We start from the raw sequence: 23708 nt of genomic DNA, 5'->3' as shown, positions 1-23708 counted from the left end.
CCACCAATTCTCCTTCTAATACTTCAATTTATTCAATAATCATACTAAATAAAAAGCCTAAAGAGTTGTATACTATCTTTGCTGTTATTATTAGTAACAGTAAATTAGAAAAGTGGGATAATAAAGAGTCAAGCCAGGCCTTTATGATTTCATGTGCTCATGACTACTTTTGTTTACCAAATGTATTACCTGAATATATGCCACTAATGATTCAGATCTCAGAAGACAAGTTTCTCATTTATTTTTTAAATAAAAAGTGCTGAAGCCAATATTTCTCAATTCATATCAGTCATTAGATGTTCTTGTTTCATAGTTCTGTTCTTATGGTTTGTCTTTACCAATTATCAACATATAACTTTTTCTTATTCTTTAACCTCTAAAATTTCTCAATAAAACTAAGTCATTTTCTATTATAACCCCATCTCCAAAACTTTTAGTTCTACAATGTCTGTAGTTTTTGGTAGACCTATTTGCTACAAATCTTTTTAAAGTGTATCTTTTCTTGCTATCTTTGCTCTCTATCTTGGCTTTTTCACTTTCTATAAATGTAATGGGGAAATGGCAACCTCAGAAACTGAGAAAATCTAGTTAATGAATGGGAATGAAATGGAAAAGTATACTTTTTAACCTTTATTCATGAAAGTGAGTACAATTTTTGTGAACTGTGTTTTAAAGGTTATAAGATATTGAGACCTGAAAATAATAAGTTTTTTTTTTAACGTATCTTGCAACTTTCTCTTCTCTTCAAGTACTTTCTTTTATCTTCGATTTTTCTATCCACATTGTGTCTCTTAACTTCTCCATTGATCTCTAAAGTTGTATTCCACCTCTCATTCTTTTATGTTGTATTAAAATAACTCATACTCAAACTTAACTTATACAAACATTTCAGATAGTGCTAGGTTCCCAATGAGGGACAGAAATAAAATTTTAGAATCATGGATGAAGCTATATGGATTGCTCAGAACATAACTCTTTCAACTGAAGTACCCAAAACATATTAATAACCAAACTCAAGCCATTTCATAGTATTATAAAAAAGAATTCATTTTTCTTACTTCTATTTCTACAGATTCATGCAGCTTCTTGCAGGTGGCCGAGAACGTTTCAGATGTGCCGAACTCAAAATACCAGAACTTGTTCTTCATTCTGAAAAAGGAAAGGAAGAAGCAGCTTAAGCAGTTGTCAATAAAACAGAGGAGTTTTTAAATGGGGTAGCCCTGTTTTGTGTTTTAAGTGATAGAAAAGGTTTGAGGACATGTACCATCTACAATGTAATAGATGGTCACATAATTTTCAAAGCTTAAATGTTGGTGTCAAGTTGTATGATTGCTCCTGAGGGAATTACAGGAATGTATTGATCTGACAGATTCAAGCATATCTTTGACTTTTCTACATATTGATTGCTCAGATCCTAATATATGATTTCAGTGCTTATTATTCTCAGCTTGTTCTTGGACAACTTCATTTTATACCAGCCACTCATAAAGAGAAAAAAATCTCAGCTTTTCCTAGGGAAAAAAAAAGAAAAGGAAAGGAAAACTAAGCTAAATATGCTAGATTTTTCTAGATAGCTATGTATTAAAAAGTTGGCATTATTGGATAGCATATTAAAATTGTGGTTACCCATGAAGATAAAATTTAGTATTTGGGGGATAAATATTAATTATTTCATTAAGATATTGCTCTCTTTAATATGAACATTAGTGGGAAATTATGATACATCCTAGAAGTAAAGCTTCAACATATTATCAATATAAAAAAATGTTGTAAAGAAAATACAGTTTAAAATATTTCAGTATTTAATATGGTAGTAAGATGTTTAAAATTTAATTTCTCCCATAACCCATTGAGTACCTTTATTTCTTTGTGACAGTTAATTAAATTTATGATCATTTAATATAATGTTGCAAAGGTTGACTAGACTTTCATATTACCCAGTATTGGAGTTAAAAATTCATTCTCATGGAAAAAAACACAGTTTTTAATCATACATATTCTAATAAGATATCATGTCCTCAATTAGAAAAAATAGGTAAAATGAGATACATGTTTTCATACATAAAAGCAAACAAAGAAATTATGTTATGATATTCAAATATGTCTCTCATGTCGTTATTCTTGTTGACATAAATATTGCTATGTGACTTTCACATTAGCATGTACAACTTTTAAAAAATTTAAAAGACATTTGGCAGAGTTTTTACTACTTAATTAAACCCTATTTAGTTATGGAAAATGACAGGAACCTAATACATGCTTATTATCATGTTATATTGAATAAAGTTCTCTGATATTATGTTAAAAATTACTTAAGTAATCTCATCTAGAGGTATTCAATAATATTTAGCCTCACACAAGGTTTTATTAACTTAATAAAAACATTTCATTAGCTCTTCTTGTATCAATCACGTATTCAGGCCAGTAATCGGAACACTAGTACAGGTTTCACTGGATTTTGACACCACAATTTCTTATTCTCTTCTAGAGAATATTTTCTTTGGGCTATGGCCTGATTTCATATATCTGAATACATAAAAATAGATGATAGTAGTTAGACAGAATTGGGACAAACATTTAATACCAGCATCTGTGGGCCCGAACCTACATGGAAGTTTATATTAAAATTAATGCAAATGTTTATTTTATAGATGTTCTTTTACAGATGTTTACACTGGCTAAAGTTATGTAAAATTAAAAATATTTTTCTAACGACTCATTATCCTGATGAAAAATTACATCATTCAGTATATTGAAAGGAAAATATTGGTCTGTATGAGGTGGTCTCAAAACAACCTTTTGATAATAATTAGTAGACTTTTCATGACTGTTTGGAGCTGTTTCCTACATTCAGCAAGTTTCCTAACAACATTATTTGTTGGACTTTTATCCAGACCTTTTTGAATTCATTCATTCATATGCTCATTCACTCAACAAATGTTCAGTGAGTATATTCACTTCCATATGCTATTATCTTTAGTGTTAAAGATACAAATGTAAATGCAATTAAACATAAATATGTGGCTTCTGATTGTCTGTAAATGATTATTCTCCCCCCCATTCTATCCATCAAAGTTCTCTATAGCTTAGTTAAGATGATGAGGAGTTATAGCAGCTGACCAAGATATACCTTAGTAAACACAAGAAACAGAAATTCTGAGAATTTACATTCAGTTTTTATTCACATTAGTTAGCATTACTGCTCATGTGCAAAAGCTGCTTTAAATTCTCCATTATTACAACCATTTTATGCTTCACTTAGGTAAATATATAGAGGTAATAAAAAGCACATAGAATCAGATTCCACATGACAAATTAAAAGCTGTTAAATTTTATTTTTTTTTCAACCCAACTGGTTTTTAGGTTGTAGAAATGAAAAAATAAAAAAACCCACACATTTAAGCATGTATGCTATTTATTTTTATGGCTCACATTAGAAAACGATCCAAATAGCTCTAACTCAAATTTGTCAGAGAAAACATGTAGCTTTGAACTTTAAAAATAAGAAAGCTGAACATTTAAACTACTGTGAAATGTTCAAACCAAAGTCTTATTTATTGTATTCATAGACAGGCTTTGTGATTGATATGACAAATGTCCTACCAAAAAAGTTCTCAAAATTATTATAATTTTAATTCATTAATATATTAAAACCTATTTCAATGAATTTAATTGTAAGACTATATGTGTCAGTTTAATAAAGTGCTTGCCTACCAGAAGTTTAGGTAAAAATGAATAAATTAACTCATATTTACCAGGCATTTTCTTGCTTCTTTTACATATCTTCAGGGGAAATGAACTATTGGAGTTTTTGCTAGAGTAAAAAAATCATTCTTGTCATGAAATTTAGCTAATATTTAGTTCTCCAACTTTTAAACTTTCAAATAAGTAATTTAATTTCTAGAAAAATATTTTCCTTAGAATTTTTCTTCCTGGTTCATGTTATTTTTTGTTTTAGCTTTTGTCTACTAAGTAATTTTAACCCATCAAACATAAAACAAAACAAGTAAAACATGAATTGATAGTGCATTTCCCCCAAAATACCAAAAAAAAAAAAAAAAAACAAAAAACAAAAACAAAACAAACAAACCCCAATTAGATATGAAGCTCGTTATGAAGATGCAACATACAGGATGGGTGAAATTCCCTCGTTTATCTTACAAGAGAAAGCTCAGAAGTCATAAACACAGAAAGTTTTAATTCAGTGAAATTACTCTTACTGGTCAACTTTCTCATAGGTGTGTTTCTTTTATTATTTTATGTATTTAGTGAAAATATAGAAAGGCCACTTAATATGTATAGCTAAAAAATCTTCTGTTAGACTCTTGAATCAATTTTCAAGTGTCCTGAACTAGGCATGCCTATCTATACTGTATGGATAACATGTTCATCAAATGAGAAAATAAAGCCCTTTTTAATCTTTGCTTTCAAAACTAAACAAAAACATAATGTCTTAAGTAGCTTAGTTAAAATGAATTTAAAATGAATATATATACATATATGTATATATATTCTTTACCCAAGGGTATATTTTTATTGATTTTAGAGAGAGAAGAATTGGGCAAAGGGGAGAAGAGTGAGCGAGAGAGAGAGAGAGAGAGAGAGAGAGAGAGAGAGAGAGAGAGAGAGAGAGAGAGAGAGAGAGATGTGAGAGAAACATCCATTGGTTGCCCATTCATGCCCCAACAAGAGATTGAACCTGTAACCTAGGTATGTGTCCAGGCCAGTGTTCGAACCTGAAACCTTTTGGTTTATGGGAAAACACTATAACCAACTGAGTTACCCAGCTAGGGTTAAATAAATATTTTTTTACTCATTAAGGATGTTTCAAAAAATCTCATCTTTTTCATTAGCTTTATTTCACTTCTGCCCTGTTACTAAAATATTTCAACCATCATCATTTTGTCTCAGAGAACAGTGTTTCTAACAATTCAATAACTTTATTTTAATAATAAAATTCTATCTCACAATTTGGTGGAATACCCTAGAAAGTAACCAGAGTTTTCAACTCACCTAACAACATTGGTAATGAGAAATGCAGCGCTGTTGACTTACAGCAATACATTAAGTGTTTAAAGTGGTCTATTTACGTCATAGAATCAGGTCAGTTTTATTTGTTCTTCATTGCCAAGAGTCATTACACTAAACATCAGTTATAGGGTTACTCATTTATTCCTAAATGTAGCTCAGTATTACTTTTAAAAATACACCACCAATCAAATGACAGGGTGGGGTGGGACTTCACTTCACCAGTGTATGAGCACTGTAGCCTAAGGAAGAAGCATTCCCGGGTAGTGGCATGTTGGCAGGGCCGTGGGGCCTCATCAATGCAACACCCAGAGGTTAGTATAGGAGTATATGTGGGGGACACTTGTAGTTTATTGTTTGTCAACTCTTCAAGTCTCCTATAAATTAAATGCCAATTGTATGGACTACAGTAATAAGCATTTTTAAAAAATTAAACCCATACCCAACTCAAATGAAATCAGCAATTTATTTTTCTCTTTTAATTGGTAACTATAAATTCACCAATAAATAATTATGAAAAAGGTTGTTCATAGTTTGAACAAAATGAATGGCAACTTTTATTACAATTTATAAAAACTATAGTATCAAGCATTTAAGTCTATTAAAAGTTATACATTTGCTTGTAGGAATGTGGAACTATAATTTCATGGCAATTACTATCCATATAACAATCCAGTGGCAAAAGTAACCCAAATTCCGTATTACTATTTTTTATAAAAAGAACTACATTTTATTGAAACCCTCAAACTCATGTTTTATTTTAAAATAGCTATTTATACTTTTCTCATAGTAAGAGAATTATGTTAATATTATTTCAGAAGAAAGAAACATGGCTGTAATTATTACACTGGGGATATTTTATATTCACACCAAAGAGAGCAGGCATTTTTCATGTCTCCAAACAAGATATAATTTTTTAATGACATATAAGAATGCTTGTATATAATGCTCATTCATAAGATATGCTTCTTAAGTCCCTAGGAGACAATGAAACAAGCCATAGAAACTTCACACAGAATCATATAATACTCCATCTTAGTATGTGAAAAAAGATAGATATTCTAAAAATACAATTTTTAACCTGAACTACTTTTTACAAGAGTAAAGAAAGTTTCTCCTATATAAGTACAACATATAAAAAAGATACTCCCAAAGTTAAATATTTTAGTATGTTTTTCAGTTATTTTCCAATTCTCTTTAAAAATAAGAATATGTGTTATATGAGTATTTTTTGCCTATAAACACTTTGTACCATAATACTAATAAACTATTTTTTCCCTAAATATTCGTTCTCTGTTTGTTATTGCACATTAGACATAATTAGGACAGTTAAAATGAGAAGTATAAAAGCAGTAGTGACAGCATACTGTACAATCCATACTAAATAAGTATATAGACATACTAAGACCCCCAAAGAACAATAAAGGATTAGTAACCACATAAATAGCAAAACTAAACCTACAAAATATTTAAACAATGACCAAGCATGTCTAGAACTGAATATCTTTTAATTATTTTAGTAATTAGTATGAAATTAATATTTTATAATCATAAAACGTTCACTAAGAAAACTAGTAGGGAGATCAAACGAAATTTGTGATAGCAATGATCGCTATTGTCAGTAAGCATGAAAACCCAATGAGGTTTAGAAGTCGCGATCGCAATAGCACATGGGAAGTAGGCAAATATTAACTCATTAAATACAAGAATGAATGCAGTGTCACTTAAAACTTTTTTCTAAGCCATGAGTAAAATATTATAAGTCAGATGGGCCATCATTAGATGCTCTTTCATTCATATTTTTATTTTAAAAGTGCTTTGATTCCGCTCTCTTGAAATTAGCCAACTAGAGATGATAATGTAGTGTACAGCTGATTCATGAGGCCTGAAAGAAGTCCACGGTGGGCTTCTAGGACAGATTTCTCGCTTTGTAAAAGAGACACATAGACGGGAAAGCTCTTCCCCTCCTTTCCTGTTGTTGCGTGTTGGCAAGGAAGCAGATTATAACTGGAGATGGACTAGCCATTGTACCTCTACGCAGGGAAAGGCAAGGATGTTGACCCAAATTTTGACAGTTGAACTCCCTACTCAGTCACCTCTGAAACAGTGTCTCTGGATTCCTACTCACGTGAGATTTATAAATAGACTCTTATATTTTGTGTATTCTGTTACTTGCAGCCAAAAGCTCCCTGACAAGCCCATTATAGTCCATAAGAGAATTTTCACATATACTATAATCAATGAGACATTTAAAAAAACTAAATTAGGTGATATATTTGTCATACAATACTATTTTTCTAGATGTGAAATTTGGTAGTAAGTGAAATAAAAGAGGGTAAAGAATTTCTGTTCACCATAATTCCCTGTGCTTATCTGTGACTAGATATACAAATATCACTAAATATGCTTTCCTCATCTGAATTGCTATCCTCCTGAATTTTCTAAGAATTATCTCACATTTATATATTTGAAATAATCTTGGGGATAAAACTCAAAAAACATCCTTTTTAAAAGTGCCTCCTCCCCAATTTACATCTTATGCTTTTATGATAGTCAATGAAGTTTATTTATATAGACTAGTAAGCAGAGAGTAAGGTCATACTTCTCATCTTCCCTTATCCATATCTAATAGCTTATAAAGAGTCACCTGGTGATATCTGAATTAATAAATCATGAGGTCTGAGATTTCCTGCAGGAATACATAAGGTATAGTATTTCTCGCAAATATAAATAGGAACATGCAGAGCTTAGACAAAATTAATAGTGAAAGTGGAATTAAGGTTTCCATGGTTCATATAAAAGAAGCTCTAGCTTATTTAAATGAATTATTTTATTCATAAATAAAAACTGCCCACCACACAAAAATTGTCTTAGTATATTTAAAGACCGAAGGAGAAAGGCATGACAACTTCAGAAATCTCCCACTCAGGACATTAAGGGAAGCTACACTGCTCTTCTCTCTGGTGCACAGGGATTCATTTATTTAATATACTGAGCACCAGCTCCAGGCTGAGTACTGTGATAGGCATTGGGATACTGCTGTTCATAGGATAGAAGAAGGCTCTGCTTGCATAACACTTTATTTCTAGTTTGCAAAAATAAATTATTTAATACTAATTGTGATAAGTGCTAAAAAGGAGATTTACAGGATGGTATAAATTGAACACAATAAAATGGAGTAGCAGAATTTCCTAAAGAAGAAACTTGGTCAGGTTTTCCAAGGGTTCTCGGTGACCGAGTTCCTTGCACTATCTGCATTCCTTTGCTCCAACTGCAGAGTTACCAAGCAATCTAGGAGTTAATCTGACTTTCCATGGATTTTGATATTATAAATATGGTGTCGAGAATTCTGGAACTGTATATTTTAATCCCTGGAAAGGAAATGCTATCATCTTCCCTCTATTTTTAAGTAGTATATAAATTTCATTACTTGGTAAACTTAAGAAATTGAGTAAAAGATTGACCATCCTGGGTGCCATGATACAATTATGATTTTGCATTTACCAAAATGAGGATAGATTGAACTATGACCACACACTCAAAATATTGGCCTACTAGGAGGTCTGCTGGAAAGCTCAAATAGCCTTTGTAGATAGCAGGAACAGCTAACTGAATGACATAAATTTAATATGTTGAGCTAGACAGTGAAAAAATTGCTTGCTATCACCTATCATTCACCAACTGAATTTCCTGGTTATCTCTTTATCTTCCTCCTTCTCTCTCTTCCTCTCATCCATCCTTCCTTTTTTCCTTCCTTCCTTCCTATTCTATTTACTTTTACTGAATGTACTAAGCTGATTAACTATTTAAGCACTGAGTATAAGGATATAAATTTTTTAATGTTAATATAGTTCAACAGATATTTAAGGAGTACCCACTTAGTTTTGGAGAAGAGAATTAAATGTACTGGTTTCACTAGACTTGATAGCTCTGATTTTCTGTCCTGACTCATGGACAACCATTTACAACTAGAATATAAATTGATTGGTAACTCTGTATATCCAGCAACTATAAGGGGGAGACAACATTATAAATAACTCTGTTTAATGTCATTTGCTTTGCATATTAAACTATTAATGACATCTGAAATCACTAGACAAAACAGTTTGAAAATTCAAAATAGAAGTTCAATGTATTAAAAAAGGATTATTCAAATATTTTTGAAAAACATTTACTAATTTCAGCACTGAAAGGTCAATTAATTCTCCTAGTACTATCTTCAGTATAATAAAATAATTTTAAATTAATAATTATGTATCACTAGACCACGTTATACCTTACCACATTTTATTCTATTTCTATTCATCAATTTTAGTTGCTGTATTTTGCAAAACTTTTAAAAATAAAGAAAAAATGACACCTCTTTAGTTCCTTCACACATCATTTCCCTTACCTATATTCTGTGAAGACTACAATGGCTTCACAACTTCAAAAAAGATCCTTTTACAAAAACCTGTTTCTATTCTCTCAAAATTAGTTAACTGTTTTACCTTTTGTTTTTTTCCCACACATTAGCAGTCCTTTTTCAATTCTCTAACAAGAAGCAAAACTTTGCATTTTGAAAATGCTGTTCACCTTCAACTTTCCTCATGCTAGAACTAAAAAATGGGGTCGTTCTCCTTTTTCCAATACTACAGAGGAGTGGTTTTACAAACCCATTAATTATCTTGTATAAAAATGATAAGAAAAGGAATCAGGCTACATGAGTTACATTGAAAATATTGATATTTTAATCAAACTGAAGAATTATATAGTCTAACACATAAATCAGTAAATCCATTATTATTTAGATTGCATTTTTTGACACTGATAAATATCTTTAGGGATGCAGATGACTCCCTGAAATATCATGATCTGTTTTTGTTTCCAACCAAGATGCTATAATTTATATAAAATATTCAGGCTGACTTGTGTATAAACTAATTGACAGAGGTAGGTATTATCATTTGCAGGTTATTCATTGTACTGATACATTCAAGTACATGTTTGATAATTCTAAGATGGATGTAAAAGAAATATTTCCTCTCTAGAATTATTACTGTTTTATTTTTACAATATGCTTAGCCCATATACTATGTTCTCTTGTTTGAAATTATGCCCATATAAGCAGATAATAAGTAGAGATGAATTCCAGCTGGAAAGATTTTTATAAGATAAAACTATTTCAGTTTACATCACCATAAGCAAACTACCACTTTTTTCTATGTTAATGTCGTTAGCAACATATTTCATTGGTTTCCAGAATTTAAATAAGTCATCTGTGATTTCCAGCTGAGAAAGAACAAAGTGATCTCCATGTCCATGAAAATGGGACTACAGTCTGAACCTAGACACAGTGTCAAAGTCATCACATCCTGAATATTATTTAATATTTAGTCACTTATTTAGGTTAATGACTCATTTTGTGGTGCATCCTATTCTGAACAGATTATAGAGATTGAAGAGAATAGCTCTTGTTCGTTTAGTATCTATCAATACAAAAACAATATATCCCAGAGGCTCTTTTTTTAATTGAGTGGTTAAATATTCATAAAAATCATAAGATTATTTCCACTTATGTATTATGTTCTTGTGTCATTTGATTTTGACAGAACCCATTATTATGGATTCATGGAATCACACATGTGAGCAGGAACTCTTATTTCCCATTCAGCTATTTCCCTAACAATTTAGAACTTAATCATCATTTGAGACAGATTAAAACAAAAAGCAACCACCTTAGGAACATGAATGAAAAGACTAAAGAAAGGAATGCCTATTCGCTTTGCTGTTCATTCACAAATATTTATTAAACACCTCTTATGTGACTATTCTAGTTGCTGAAAATGCTTCAATGACTTAAAGTTCCTGCTCTCATATTGCTTAGTCATTATTTATCTAAATATAGGACTAGATCATCTACTGTCACTTAGAATTGATGAATCATTCTTTCCAGCTCTCATTTTATAGCAGAGTTTATATAAAACACCCAAAACCAATAAAACAAGACATGTGACATTTAATTCAGTCAATTCCTAGACTAGTCTTTACAATTAAAGGAGAATTACATTCATAATTAATTAAAGTATTATTGAATACAATGGCAGACTGTTTAATGGGTACAAATTCTTCCCAATCCTATATGCATGGCCCTGTGTAGTGGGACTATGCCACCGCTCCCTTCCAGAGATAAATCCTTTATTCCACTCCCATAAATCTGCACTAGCCTTGGTGACTGGGTTTGGCTAATAGTATCTAGCAGAAGTGATGTGCAAATTCTAGAGTCTAGGCCTCAAGGGGCTTGTAAATGCCACTTTTCTCCTCTTGGAGCATTCTCCTGGTGCCATATGTCGTGAAGACTCCCAGAATGGAAATGACATGACGATGAAGATCCAATACCCTAGCTAGGCCCAGCCCCCAGGTTATTCACCAGCTTACTGAAGCTGAAGAGCTGCCCAGCTAACACACAGAAATACGAGAAATAATAAATTGCTGTTATTTTAAGCCACTAACTTCTGGTGTGATGTGCTATGTATAAATGGAAAAAAGACCAAAAAATGTGTTATGCATGTTACACAGTGCTAAGTACAACATCTACACAAGTCAGCAAAAGCTTCCATAAGCTCTGCCTATAACCTCTGCCCTACAGCATAGTAGAAAACATAGTAATTCTTCAAATACTCATACTAACATTATGAAAGTGCTATGATAATAAGTGGAAGAAGGAAAGTAAAATTTGTTTATGAAGGGCTGCAATTACTGGGAGGGAAGCACATTCCTTCCAGGTGACTGTAAGCACAAAGACTCCTGTGGGAGAAAGCAGATACTCAAAACGATTGAGAGAAGGTCAAAGACCCTAAAATAGAGAAATTGTTAGCTCATTGTAAGGACTCATTGGTAGGTTAAGGCCAGATTATTTAGCTTCATAGCATATATGTTATATGATGAATACTATTAGTAGCAGTGCTTATAAAGAATTTGTATTTCTTTGTGTGTGTGTTTTATCTTTTTGATGTAATTATTTATTCCACGATCATCAGGAAATGGCAGCAAAACATGTTCCTGAAAGACCAGCAAAGCAGGGCTTGAATTTCATTGTTAAAACTCCTTGCATATTCAAACCCTCCGAGTTGAAACTAAGTAACCTAAATAAATTTAATAATGGAAATGAATTAGAGAGAAAAAAGGTCTAGTAATTGCGGTTGTATCTGTCTTTCAATTGAACAATTAGACTTTTACAGAGATAGAAAGAAAAATGATAGGGAGATTAAATACAGTAACCAAGCAAATCAACAAGCTTCTGTTATACAGAGGCTGCCTCTGCTATGTGGTCAACTTTATTCATCAGCGTAATATTAAGAAAAAATATGCAAAAAATTGAAAGGGTGGCAAAATTTCTCAACCTCCTTTATTGTTCACATGAAAGAAAAAGTGTCAAGTGAAAAAAATCAGTCAATTATTTGCAATCAGATAAAACTAGTGAAACATTTCTGTTGGAAACACAGTCTTGCTTTCTGAGTAGCTAAAAAAACAGAGATGACAATGAACTCTCCTGTACTTCCCTTCATTTGTCTGCTGGCCTCACAATACTATTGCCCAGAAGTACAGGCAAGTGACCAGAATGAGGAGGCATTTGGGTGGATTCTTGTTTTAGGCAATAACCCCTTAAAGCAAGACAAGAAAAAAGGCAAAAAGAAAGAAAAATACTGAATTTTTTTGTTAGATTCAATCATCACATTAGGGTAATTTTCTCTCATCATCCATAAATCTATCATCTTGCTAATACTTTAGTAAAATCACTTCATTGTAGCATATAATATATATTAATAAGCTACTAGACTTTTTCTAATAATCTACTTTCGTTTCCACTTTAGATTTAACAATCATATAATAATCACTGTTCTGTGTGGAAATGAATTATATGCAATAGTAAGGAAATAGCTTAGAGTGAGATGCAGCCCATGAGAGATTTCATCATAGGAAATGGCTGACTTTTTATTTCCAATAACCATCTGCACTCATGGTAAATCAGGTGCTAATGAAGCTCAGACCCGGACTTCACAGGAGCATAAATCTCAAGAACCAAAAGTTGTGGAGCAACAGACTTCAGAAAAACAGAATTTCCTAAGGAAATGCACCAAGATTATCATATAGAAGGTCACCATCTGCAAATGTGTCACAAATTTGAATATATTTGGTAGTCCTAATACCACTTTATGACATTGGCTGTAAACATCACATGTGTATAGTTCTTTGGAAACTAATCACTTGAAATAAATATTCTGATCTTTTTTTTTTTATTATTTCCTCCTAGACTGTCAACATCTTGAGGTTAGGGGCTCTTCATGGCAATTTCCTTTTAATCTTCTTCACAGTGCCTTCAATTTAGGAGTACTCAATATCTGCAGACTAATGGATGGCAGTAAAATAATTAATTGTGCAGTCTCACTTTTTGAGCAGAAAAGTACTATAGAAGCTTTCCTTTCTTTCTCTTTCCCCCCGGTTGGACAAGGCAGCCAAGCCTAAATTGCATAGAATATGTGTGAGACATGGGATCAGATTCAAGTCTTCTCTGAGTCAATAAATGTGACTATGCCTCCTAAGACATTTTCCTAACTATTTCATCACAGCATCATAATCCTTAACTTCATACCTCACTGAATCATCATTGGGGAGATATACACATCATGAACCAGCAGAGAAGTAGAGCGGCATGGGGCAACCCAGAACCTACAGTATAATTTAAATTCTTCATCCAAAAGAAAGGGTTCAAGACTGAGGACTAGACAAAATACTGACCTTATTCTATATGTTAGTGTAAAACATTGACGATATCTATCTCCATAATTGATTATTACCTGGAATCACAGGTAATGATGACGTGTGGGATTTCTACTGAGTCAACCTGAATTCCCCAGTATCCCCACTTACCTTGGCTTCATTGTTCTCCACTTATTATAATAGGTGTAGAATTCCTACTGCAGTACTAAAAAGTCTTTCCTCTCAGTTTTGTAAAAATAAATTTAGAAAGCACTAAAAAGAAATCTAGATGCTAGAGCCAATTAGTCTGTAAACAGACTTATGAATTACATGAGGTGGATACATATATACATATATATCTTCCTTTCATAATATAAAGTATTATACCTGAAGCCAGCTCTTTATTTTGTCACAATTCCACAAATACTATATGGATTGAAAAGAGATTTTACCATACCTAATATTGTAACTAGGCATATTTTTAAAATAATGAATTATTATTAAAGATAGATGTTAGTAAAAGCTAAATATGGGACTTGAACTTAAATTTTTCTTCAAATATTTCCTCTAGAAAGGAACATACTTTCATAATTACACCCCATATCATGTTAACAATAATAGAAATTATTTTAAGACAAAATGTAAAGGAATACAGTTGGTGATACAGCCTATAACGAAGTACATCACAATTTGTGGTAATAAGTAGTAAATGTTTTGAAAAAAATACATGCCAAAGCATTACAGTCACAAATATCTGCATCCTTATGACTTTTCTTCTGTTATTTTTTTTGTGATATATTTACCATTATGAGAAATGTATATAAGAGGAAGAATTAAAGATCATGATGATTACTAGAGTATTTCCTATAACATTTAGAATAATAAATATAAAGCTGATTTATATTTGGTACAAATTATTACTTTATGCCATCACATTGTTTGAAGTGCTTACATACTCTTAGAAAGCATAAATGGTAAATATATTTTCTAATAATTATGGCTCTAGAAGAACTTATTCAAGTATAGCCTTCAAACCTTTCCATTTAGTTTTGTCTGTATCTGTTTCTACTACTCTAATCCAAGTCCTTATCATCACTCCCCTTGATGGTTGCATCAACACAGTTGAACAAATATTTTCTCTTGCACTCTCTTGGGGGCGGTACCACAAGTCTGGCACCCTTATGATAGAATGGGACCATGTGGCTACTTCTGACAGATGAAGTGCTAACTAACACAGTGTGGGTCATTTCAGGCTGGCACATAATTGCTAAAGTGAGCGTCATTAGAATTCTCTTCCTTTCTTGCACACGAAAGGGCAAGGTTCAAGTATCTGGCTGTGCCAATCAACTTGGATCCAGGACTGGATTACAGTAAACAAAGCATTCCTGTGCTTGTGGAAAGAAAAACAAACAAAAAAAGTGTAACATGATGGGGAAAAAAAGAGTTATTTTGTAGTTTTCAATCACCCTTGCTTTGGGCTTGGTATAATATTTCATATCATGTTCAAAACATGCTCTAACATACATTTTCAACACATTGGTGCTTTATTCCTAAACTGTTCTCGAAAAAGGAGACTTTTTTTTTTTTTATCATTTGTGAAACAGTAACTGCTATATTGAATTAAAATGAGTGAGGTAATGTTATCACAAATGAAGTAATTTTTCAAATTTGTCTTTAAATTTATTCTAAAGAGATAATTAGTTCTTTGCTCAAAATAAAGTTTCAGTTCATTAATTAAAATGCTGGTTTCATCAAAACTCCTAACCTAATTTAAAGCTGAAACTTCTTTCCTGTCCTAGATAATGGCACGAAGAAAGTATACGATTGGAAAAGGGTGGAAAGGGCAAATTCTTCACTCATACCTCACCTAGGACTTCTCTTCCTGCTCCATCTATGCATGTTCTCTGGCCCTTCCAATTTGGAGCACAAAGTTGGAGAAGAGGTAAGGAGAGCAACATCTTCCTTGATCTGTATCACAGTGGAAAACCTCCACTAGTACTTTCTAGTTTTTTCATATTTTTAAATTTACTTTTTTTCTTTCATTCTTCAGAGATTCCACCCTACACTGCCCTCCACCCTTTATCCCCAACATTGGAGACAATTCAACTACAGTCTCCTGCCTTGGTAAAGATCATTGCTACACGAGCTGGTCCCTTTCGACTTCCTCCACATTCCCCGGATGGCAACTAACCTAACTTACATTCTTTCTCTTGAGGCCACTTTGAGCTCTGAAGGACCTAAAAAAAATCTCGGTGAAGCTCATGGTCTCCCCTGCCCTACTCCCAGACCTCACACAGGCAGCCCTTTTGCTGCACGTTTTGCCCTGGCAGACTCAGCGCGCACACTACTTCGCCAATCTGCCATCCTCTGCTCTGCTGACATTGCCCATTTGGTCATCTTCCTGCCCTTACCTCTCAGATGTAACTCATACACATGTCCCACAAAGCGAGGACACATACAAAGGTCTCCAAGTCAGTGCCTTACCCTCCTCTCGCACTCTGGGTGCGATGGTCGTAGCAGTGACTGCCTCCACTGGACGGGGGCAAAGTGAACCGGCAGCGTATCTCCCTGCAGGGGAATCATCTTCAAAAACCTCCCCATCTCCGCCAGCTGGCTTTTTGATACCTGGGTGTGTGGAGGGCATAAACAGTCTGCAAACTGGTTCTGTATTAACAACTTTCTTTGGAATACGTCTCAGATGAAACTCCTGTTATAATAATCTGTCCCATATAAATCAAATTTTGCCATCACCAGTTATTTGTCCTCCATGCCCTCACCACACCCACCTCCACACACACACACACACACACTCACACACACACTCACACACACACTCTCACCCCGTGATTATCATCCTTCCAAGACTTTGTTTGAATTTAAGATACAATCTAATGAAGCCTATAAAGTCGTATATGATCCAGATACTGTTTGTCTTGAACAACTCTGTGATAATAAAAGCTAGTCACAGGGGACTTCTTTTATTCTTATATGAAAATGCTTTCTTGTTGTAGAGCAGGGTGCCTCAATCTCAGCATCATTGATTTATAAGGGTCAGATGATTCTTTGTTGTGGGGAATTGTCCTGTGCATTGTAAGATGATTAGCAGCATCCCTGGCCTCTGCTTACCAAATGCCAATAGCACTTCTCCAGTGTGACAATCAAAAATGTCTCCAGACATAGATACATGGCCTCTAAGAAGGGACAAATTGTCCTCCTACTGCCTTAGACACTTTACATATGATACTTCCTCTGCCTAAAATGTTTCTTTTTTCTCATTCTTCACCTAAAAAATCCTTCTTCAGCTTTAGCCCTGGAAGACCAAAACTAAACCAGTTCTTATAGTTATAAAGCATTCCATACTCTCCTTTCCTCCCCCTCTTCTCCAAAGAGAACAACAAAATCAGACCATTGCTTAAGCAAGTGAAGGCTGAGGAAAATCCAAGGCTGTTGAGAGAGCCTTCCACACAGTGTAACAGTTTTAATTTTTATCTAAATATGTAATATGTTGAATCCAAAACCTTCACTGACATTTCCTCTGAGAGTGGAATACATGAAACTGAATGAATGATGATATTAAGAGCTAGCACTTACTGAACACATACTATATGCCTTACCTAAATGACACATTCAACACTCACAATGAATTTACTACTGGTATTAGCTTAATTTTACAAAGGACAAAACTGAGACACAGAGAGAATTATTAATTCAAGGTCAGTTTGATTTCATTGCTGAGATTTTGCTCACGCCAGGCACAGACTTGTCTCCACTCTTTGTACATGCCATTCCTTCTGCCTAGAACTTTCTTCTTCCAAATAACCACATGCCTTTCAGGGATCTATTCAAATGTCACCTTTGACTAGTATTCCCTGCCTGGTGTTTCTTCTATAGAACTTCCTACCATGTGATATACTGATAGTTTACCTGTCAATTTTCTCCCCCTCAAAGACCAGAAGTTCCCCGAGGCCAATGATTTTGTTTCATAGCTATATCCTCAGTGCCTACATTTTGTAGTTCTCTGTAAATATTTGTTGAATAAATGAATGAATAAGTTTCCAGCTTTAACACAAGGGTCTTCGTATTTGAAACAGACCAGAGAGCAAATGAGATCTGGTTTGAAATCTTGGCTCAAACTTGTTTCAAGAATGATTTCATTTTAGTTTTCTCTAAATAAAGATACTAGCTGTACAAATGTTTACAGAGATCCAAGACGCCAGAAACTGAAAGAGGCTCTCCTTTGCCTTTCTCATTTCTGCCCAGAGAGCAAGGCCCTGAAGAAGAAAGGAGGAGGACACCCAGCCCGCACCTGTGAAAGGCCGGCAACTGGAGGTGAGTCTGAGTGAACACAACATCCGAGATAACTTTGGCTGAAAGCAGAGGTTAGCGAAAGTATTCTTCAAAGCCAACTGCTGTAGGGCACCACAGTAACCATCCATGTATCTCAAAACACTCTTTAATTTCGTAAGTAACCTAATCCATCATGCAACATTTTAAATATTTTCTATCATTCTTGTCACAAAGATTATGAAAACATGCATGTTCTCATCACAAAAATAACCTTAAATGACATGGAGATTTTACCAAACTCCATCCAAAAAAATTAACAGAGTTACTAACTATGTAATTTTTCATTTCAAATTAAATTGTAGAATAATTTTTCTCTCTCCCTAAGCCCATTAAAAGTCCGGTACTTTATAGCATAGATGACATTGAATGATTCACAAATTAATGAAACCATTGTTACAATGCTCTCAACTTGAGGGAATAGAATTATAAAAGCCTTATAAAACCTTGACCCCCTCTCACACGCCCTTCTCCTTCAGAAGCACAGGTGCTGCTTATTTAAATAGTGAACCTGTATAAAGCCATTTTATGAATACTTTGTGCTGAATAATTTTCTAAGGTGGATAAGAGGCACTCAGATATTTCCATGCAGACAGATTGGTGAAAGGTTGATCAAACATTCAAATTGTAATCTTGTACCCCCTTTTTTGAGATTTTATTTATTTATTTTTAGAGAGAGGGGAAGGGAGGGGGAATGAGAGGGAAACATCATCAATGTGGGGAGAAATATCAATCGGTTGCCTCTTGCACACCCCCACCCCCAACTAGGGACCTGGCCTGCAACCCAGGCATGTGCCTTGACTGGGAATTGAACCAGCAACCTTTTGGTTTGTAGAAGGATGCCCAAACACTGAACCACACCAGTCAGGGCATAATTTTGTTCCTGGAAGCATATGTAGGCTTTCTACAAATGACCAAACTTGGAAGATACATTTTGCTGATGGTGTGGGAGTTTAGGACCCCTTCCTGGCCCCCAAAGTCATGGGCCAGTTTTCCAGAAGACCCATGGCACAAAGCTACATGGTGGCCTTCATAACTTAAGCCAATAATGAGGACATATAAGTTTTGTAGGTTCAAATAATGATGCTACAGCAACCAGGAACCCTATTTTATGCCATATTCTGAGGTCTTTCCCAGTTGATTTTATCTTTTGACCCTTAGTGCAGAATTGTTTCCTGATTAGGCTGTTTCAAAACTAAAACAGATAAAAAAAAATAAAAAAAAAGAGGGCTGAGCAGTCAGCCAGCCAAATGCACCTTTTATAAATCTATCTCTAAACTTGTAGAGGACTCTAACAATGGTTTCATTAATTTAGCAATCACTCAGTGTCATATCTATTATAATGTACTGAGCTCTTAAGAGAGAAAGAAAAAAGAAAATTGTTTTATTCCCATGATTTAATTTAAAATGAAAAATGAAAAATTGCATTGATGGTAGTCTTGTTAAACTTTTTTGATTTGCTTTATCATTTAAAGTATGGACTTTCTTTTCTTCAAGGCCATGCTTTTGTCTTCTATTTTAAAACTTACCAGTGAATGTTCATATTTTTCTAGGACAGCTATGAAAGTACTTCACTCATTTTAGTAAAAACTGGTAATATGTACTTAAAACCTGGTAACAAAGGCAGCCCCAAAAGATGTGCATTAAAATAGTGCATACTAAAAAAAACAAAAAAACAACAACAACAAAAAACGAAAATAGTGTATACTAAAACAATATACCTAGCCAGGACTCCAAGTTATCTATGATAACAACAAAGCACCCTGTCTCCCATAGGTAATCAGGTACCTTACATTGGATGGGCCTTTCTCCTGGATTCCTGGTCTCTTCCAGGGGTTCTTGACAGATACAGTTCTCAGCTCCTCAGGGAGTGAGGGTAGAGGGGGGTGGGCGAGGTGCTGTGTTCCCCTGGGCTATGAGCACAATTTTTCACCTCTGGGAGCTTGGGACTTTCCTTCTGAAGTGGTTTTGTAGGTAGTAAGATGATGCATGCTTCTTCCAGAGAGTGCGCTTTTGACGATGGCCTAAAGTTTCTGTCTTTCCACTTCAGAAACGGATTTCCTAGAATGAGCATTTCTTGTATCTGCCAGCCTTCCAAGGGCTCCCTGTGATTGTGCAGTGCAGCTGAAGTATTTCAGAGTTACCCAGTCACAGTCAGACATTCTTTAGGTTTAGATTTCACCCAGGATGGCTCAGCCCAAACTGTGTGTATTGTTGGCTGCCCAGGAGCAAAGATTCTACGGAAAGCAGAAACTAACCTAAGATAAATGAAGTTAAGTCCAGGCTCACGAGGCTCCTTTTCCTCCCCACTAATTCTGAAGCTGACCTCTCTATGAATACTGATTCTCTTCAGAGATTCAGTCATTTCTAGTGGCAGAGAGGATGGCATTCTAATCCATTTGCCCATATAAACAGTCAAAAATACAGTAATGTTAATTTCTTAGTTTTGAACGTTCACTTCTTAGTTTGGAAAATGTATCATGATTATGTAAGATGTTAACTTTAGGGGAAACTATGTAAAAGGTATAGAAATTACTTATATAATTTTTGCAAACTTTCTGTAAATTTAAAATTATTCCAAAATATAAATTTTACTTAAAAATGTAGTAGAGGGTAATCTCTAGTCATTTCAAAAGTCAACTACACCCTAGAGAATGATATCATCAGTCTTTATAAAAGAAAGAAAATTATCTAATAATCATCTTAGATCATGGACTATTTTCATTAAATATTAACATCAAATGTCTACACCAATGTTTTCCTTTGTTTTGTTTTTAATTTTTATTGACTTTATTGGGGTGACATTGGTTAATAAAATTATTTAGGTTTCAAGTGTACAGTTCCATGATACATCATTTGCATATTGTATGTGTGTTCATCCCCCCAGGTCAAGTCTCCTTCCATCACCATTTATCCCCCTTTCCCTTCTTCTACTCCCCCCCAATTCTCAATCCAAGTTTTATATCTAAAACACTCATAGATTTAGGTGAATGTGTATGATAGGATGTATACTGAAAATAATAATTCAAAGTGATAAAAAATTCCATTATTTTATATAACCTGTATATTTGAAAGCATTTACCAGTTTATTTTCTTATGGTCTCCCTTTTACTAGGTGATTACACAAACAGAATTAAGAAGGGAATAAAACAACCTATTTTTGCTCTTGTCCTTTATTAGTATTTATACATCTTAGTGAAGCAGAAGAGTGATTGTTAGCAAAACTGATTGGAAAAATAGAAAAATTTGATTAAAAATAATGTAAGACATAATGAGATTTGGGAAAATGTCATATGGGAAAGAATTAATTTTTTAAAGTGTTTACCAACATTCTTTTTTGAGAGTACTGTAGACAGTTATGGCACGTACACATTTAAGGATTTTTCCCATTACAGTAGATCTCTTCATTTTCTAAACTTGTTATTTGTAAATAGAATTCATTTCTCTCGGTTAATTTTCTTTTCTCATTATGCTGAATTTAGCAGGTGTTTGTTTTGAAATCCTCTTTAAATAACAGTACCCATTCCTTTCATTATTTGTAAGTTTGCACACAATCATTTTTTGTTTAACCAACTTTCCAGTTCACACACTCTTGCTACAAGAAATTCTGTAATGAAATCTATCATTAAGTGCCTCAAAGAAATCATGGAGTCAGTTTTTCCCCACTTTCTGTTTCTAGCTTATACTTCGGAAATTTGATGATTCACAAAAGACAAAAGAGGGCGGGGGAAATTCTGATTGGTGTCAAGTGTCTGCCTATTTGATGACTTCAGCTGACTTTAAACAATTGCTTTTAATCCAATTCCTCTTTTAATCTCTGCCCAAATAGACCCATGGCCACTTCTAGAGCCTGGGGCTGCCTTGCATAGGAGATATGTGCAGACTGGGGTGTCCTACAGGCCAAAGTGAAACTCCTCACAGCGAGTGATGGAGCTAGAGGTGGGAGGGGTTCATTCTGAGAGCTGGGGCCAAAGGCTAATTCCCTCTCTGCTGCCATCTCCAGCTGAGAAACCAAGGAGCTGGAAATTGGCCTTCTATGTCGTTGTGCCAAAGTCAGAGCCTATTTTATTTAACATCGATAAGAAAGTTGGATAGATTGATTTAAAACTTTTAAATATTGATATATTTAGTATGTAGACCTCCATTTGTACTTTTGTTCCAGGTCCTGAAAACCTCAGGTGCAGACTTGAGGATAATAACCGCAGTGACTAGGATTTATTGAGTGGCTTCTATGTCAGATACTATTTAAAAAGCTTTACATGTATAATTTTATTTAATTCAGATAGTAGCCCCTTGAGATAGGAGTCACTCATATAAACATGTTCGATATGAGGATATGGAAATTATAGGATTGAAAGAGTGATCTTACCAACAGATTCTCTTTTTAGTTACACACAAGTTTCAGAAAGGCCTCTCTTTGGCATCCAGGAAGTGGGCATCATCCCCAATTTCTATTTTTAGCAATGGCCTAATCACAAACCTTTCCTTAATATTGGTCTTAGCAGAATAGTGAGGATGTTTACCACAATTTCAATTTCCATCTGTGCTTAAAGTGAAGTAGCACCCAAACTTTGCAATCCATAGCTTTGGTTATTGATTCTCCAAACTCTAGGCAATCAATGCAATCTTTTCTATTTGTCAGTGTGATTTCTCTCTGCATCCTGAAGTATGCATTTCACATGGGTTCAAATTAAACTATCTTTTTTTTCTCTAGCTTAGTTTTACAAGTCAGTTTAGTCTTAGGATTGCAAATAGTTTTCATCCCAGATTTTACCTCCTATGGGCTGGCAGCAGCTGCCTGAATGGTTCTGCTAAGAACATGGGGCTTCACGTGGACGGAGCAGGGAAGAGCAACTTAGAAAATGGGAGTGGGAGTATGACTTCTATGAATTATATTTATCCACAACGAATAGAATACTTGTGCAGACACTTAAATGGTAGCATTTTTGTCCACCAGTGTTATTCAACGAGGCAGATACAATGTATAGAGAAGAACATGCATTTTCACTGATTCAAATATATTTTCAGCATTTCTTCTCCATTTTCAATGATCTTTGTAGTACCTGTATCATGTGCACAAATGCACTCATGCACACACATACCCAAACATTCCAAAGTTTTTAAAACTTAAAGTATAGGTGACCCTACAAAAGGAAAAGACTTGATCTGATTCTCAAGAGTAATTTCTACACATCTTACTGACAGGCATGAGCAGTTAGGAGAACTTACTAAGGGAGCGTTAAAAGCCAGAATAACAACTCTTAGGAAATTAAGAATTTCAATGGAGTGTTTAGAATATGAAGGACCATAAAGCTTATGAGTTTTTATTGTCATGATCTTTCCCCTGTAGCTATAGATCAAGGAGAAATAACAGAAGGTGCCTGGGTGTGAAAATGAAGACTTGCTGAGACATCTCTGAGTCTTTGAACAGCCTAGTGCTGGTGACTGTCAGCTGGTGACTGTCAGGGAGCAGTGACAATGGAATACAAGGTGAAGAAGCGACCAGAGGGGATCCCTTAGGACAATGTGCTGGTAAGATAAGAAACTGAAAAATCTCATTCCTATTTGATTGCCATTTTGGTACTATTATGAGAATC

At 34.2% G+C, this 23708-nt stretch overlaps 1 protein-coding gene across 1 annotated transcript in view; it reads right to left on the bottom strand.

Moving 5' to 3' along the window:
• The window catches only part of DGKB (diacylglycerol kinase beta), a 583788-nt gene that overhangs the window by 154417 nt on the left and 405663 nt on the right, over positions 1-23708 (bottom strand). The window contains exon 23 of the mRNA XM_090287823.1: positions 1059-1149. Coding sequence (XP_090143949.1) covers positions 1059-1149 — 91 coding nt within the window. The remainder of the gene's footprint in view (positions 1-1058; positions 1150-23708) is intronic.

The sequence above is a fragment of the Furipterus horrens genome, unplaced genomic scaffold, assembly GCF_987537825.1.
Source record: "Furipterus horrens unplaced genomic scaffold, mFurHor1.1.pri manual_scaffold_9, whole genome shotgun sequence".
Lineage (NCBI taxonomy): Eukaryota > Metazoa > Chordata > Mammalia > Chiroptera > Furipteridae > Furipterus > Furipterus horrens.
Note: the sequence above shows the minus strand (reverse complement) of the source record. Positions and strands in the feature narration are given on the sequence as shown.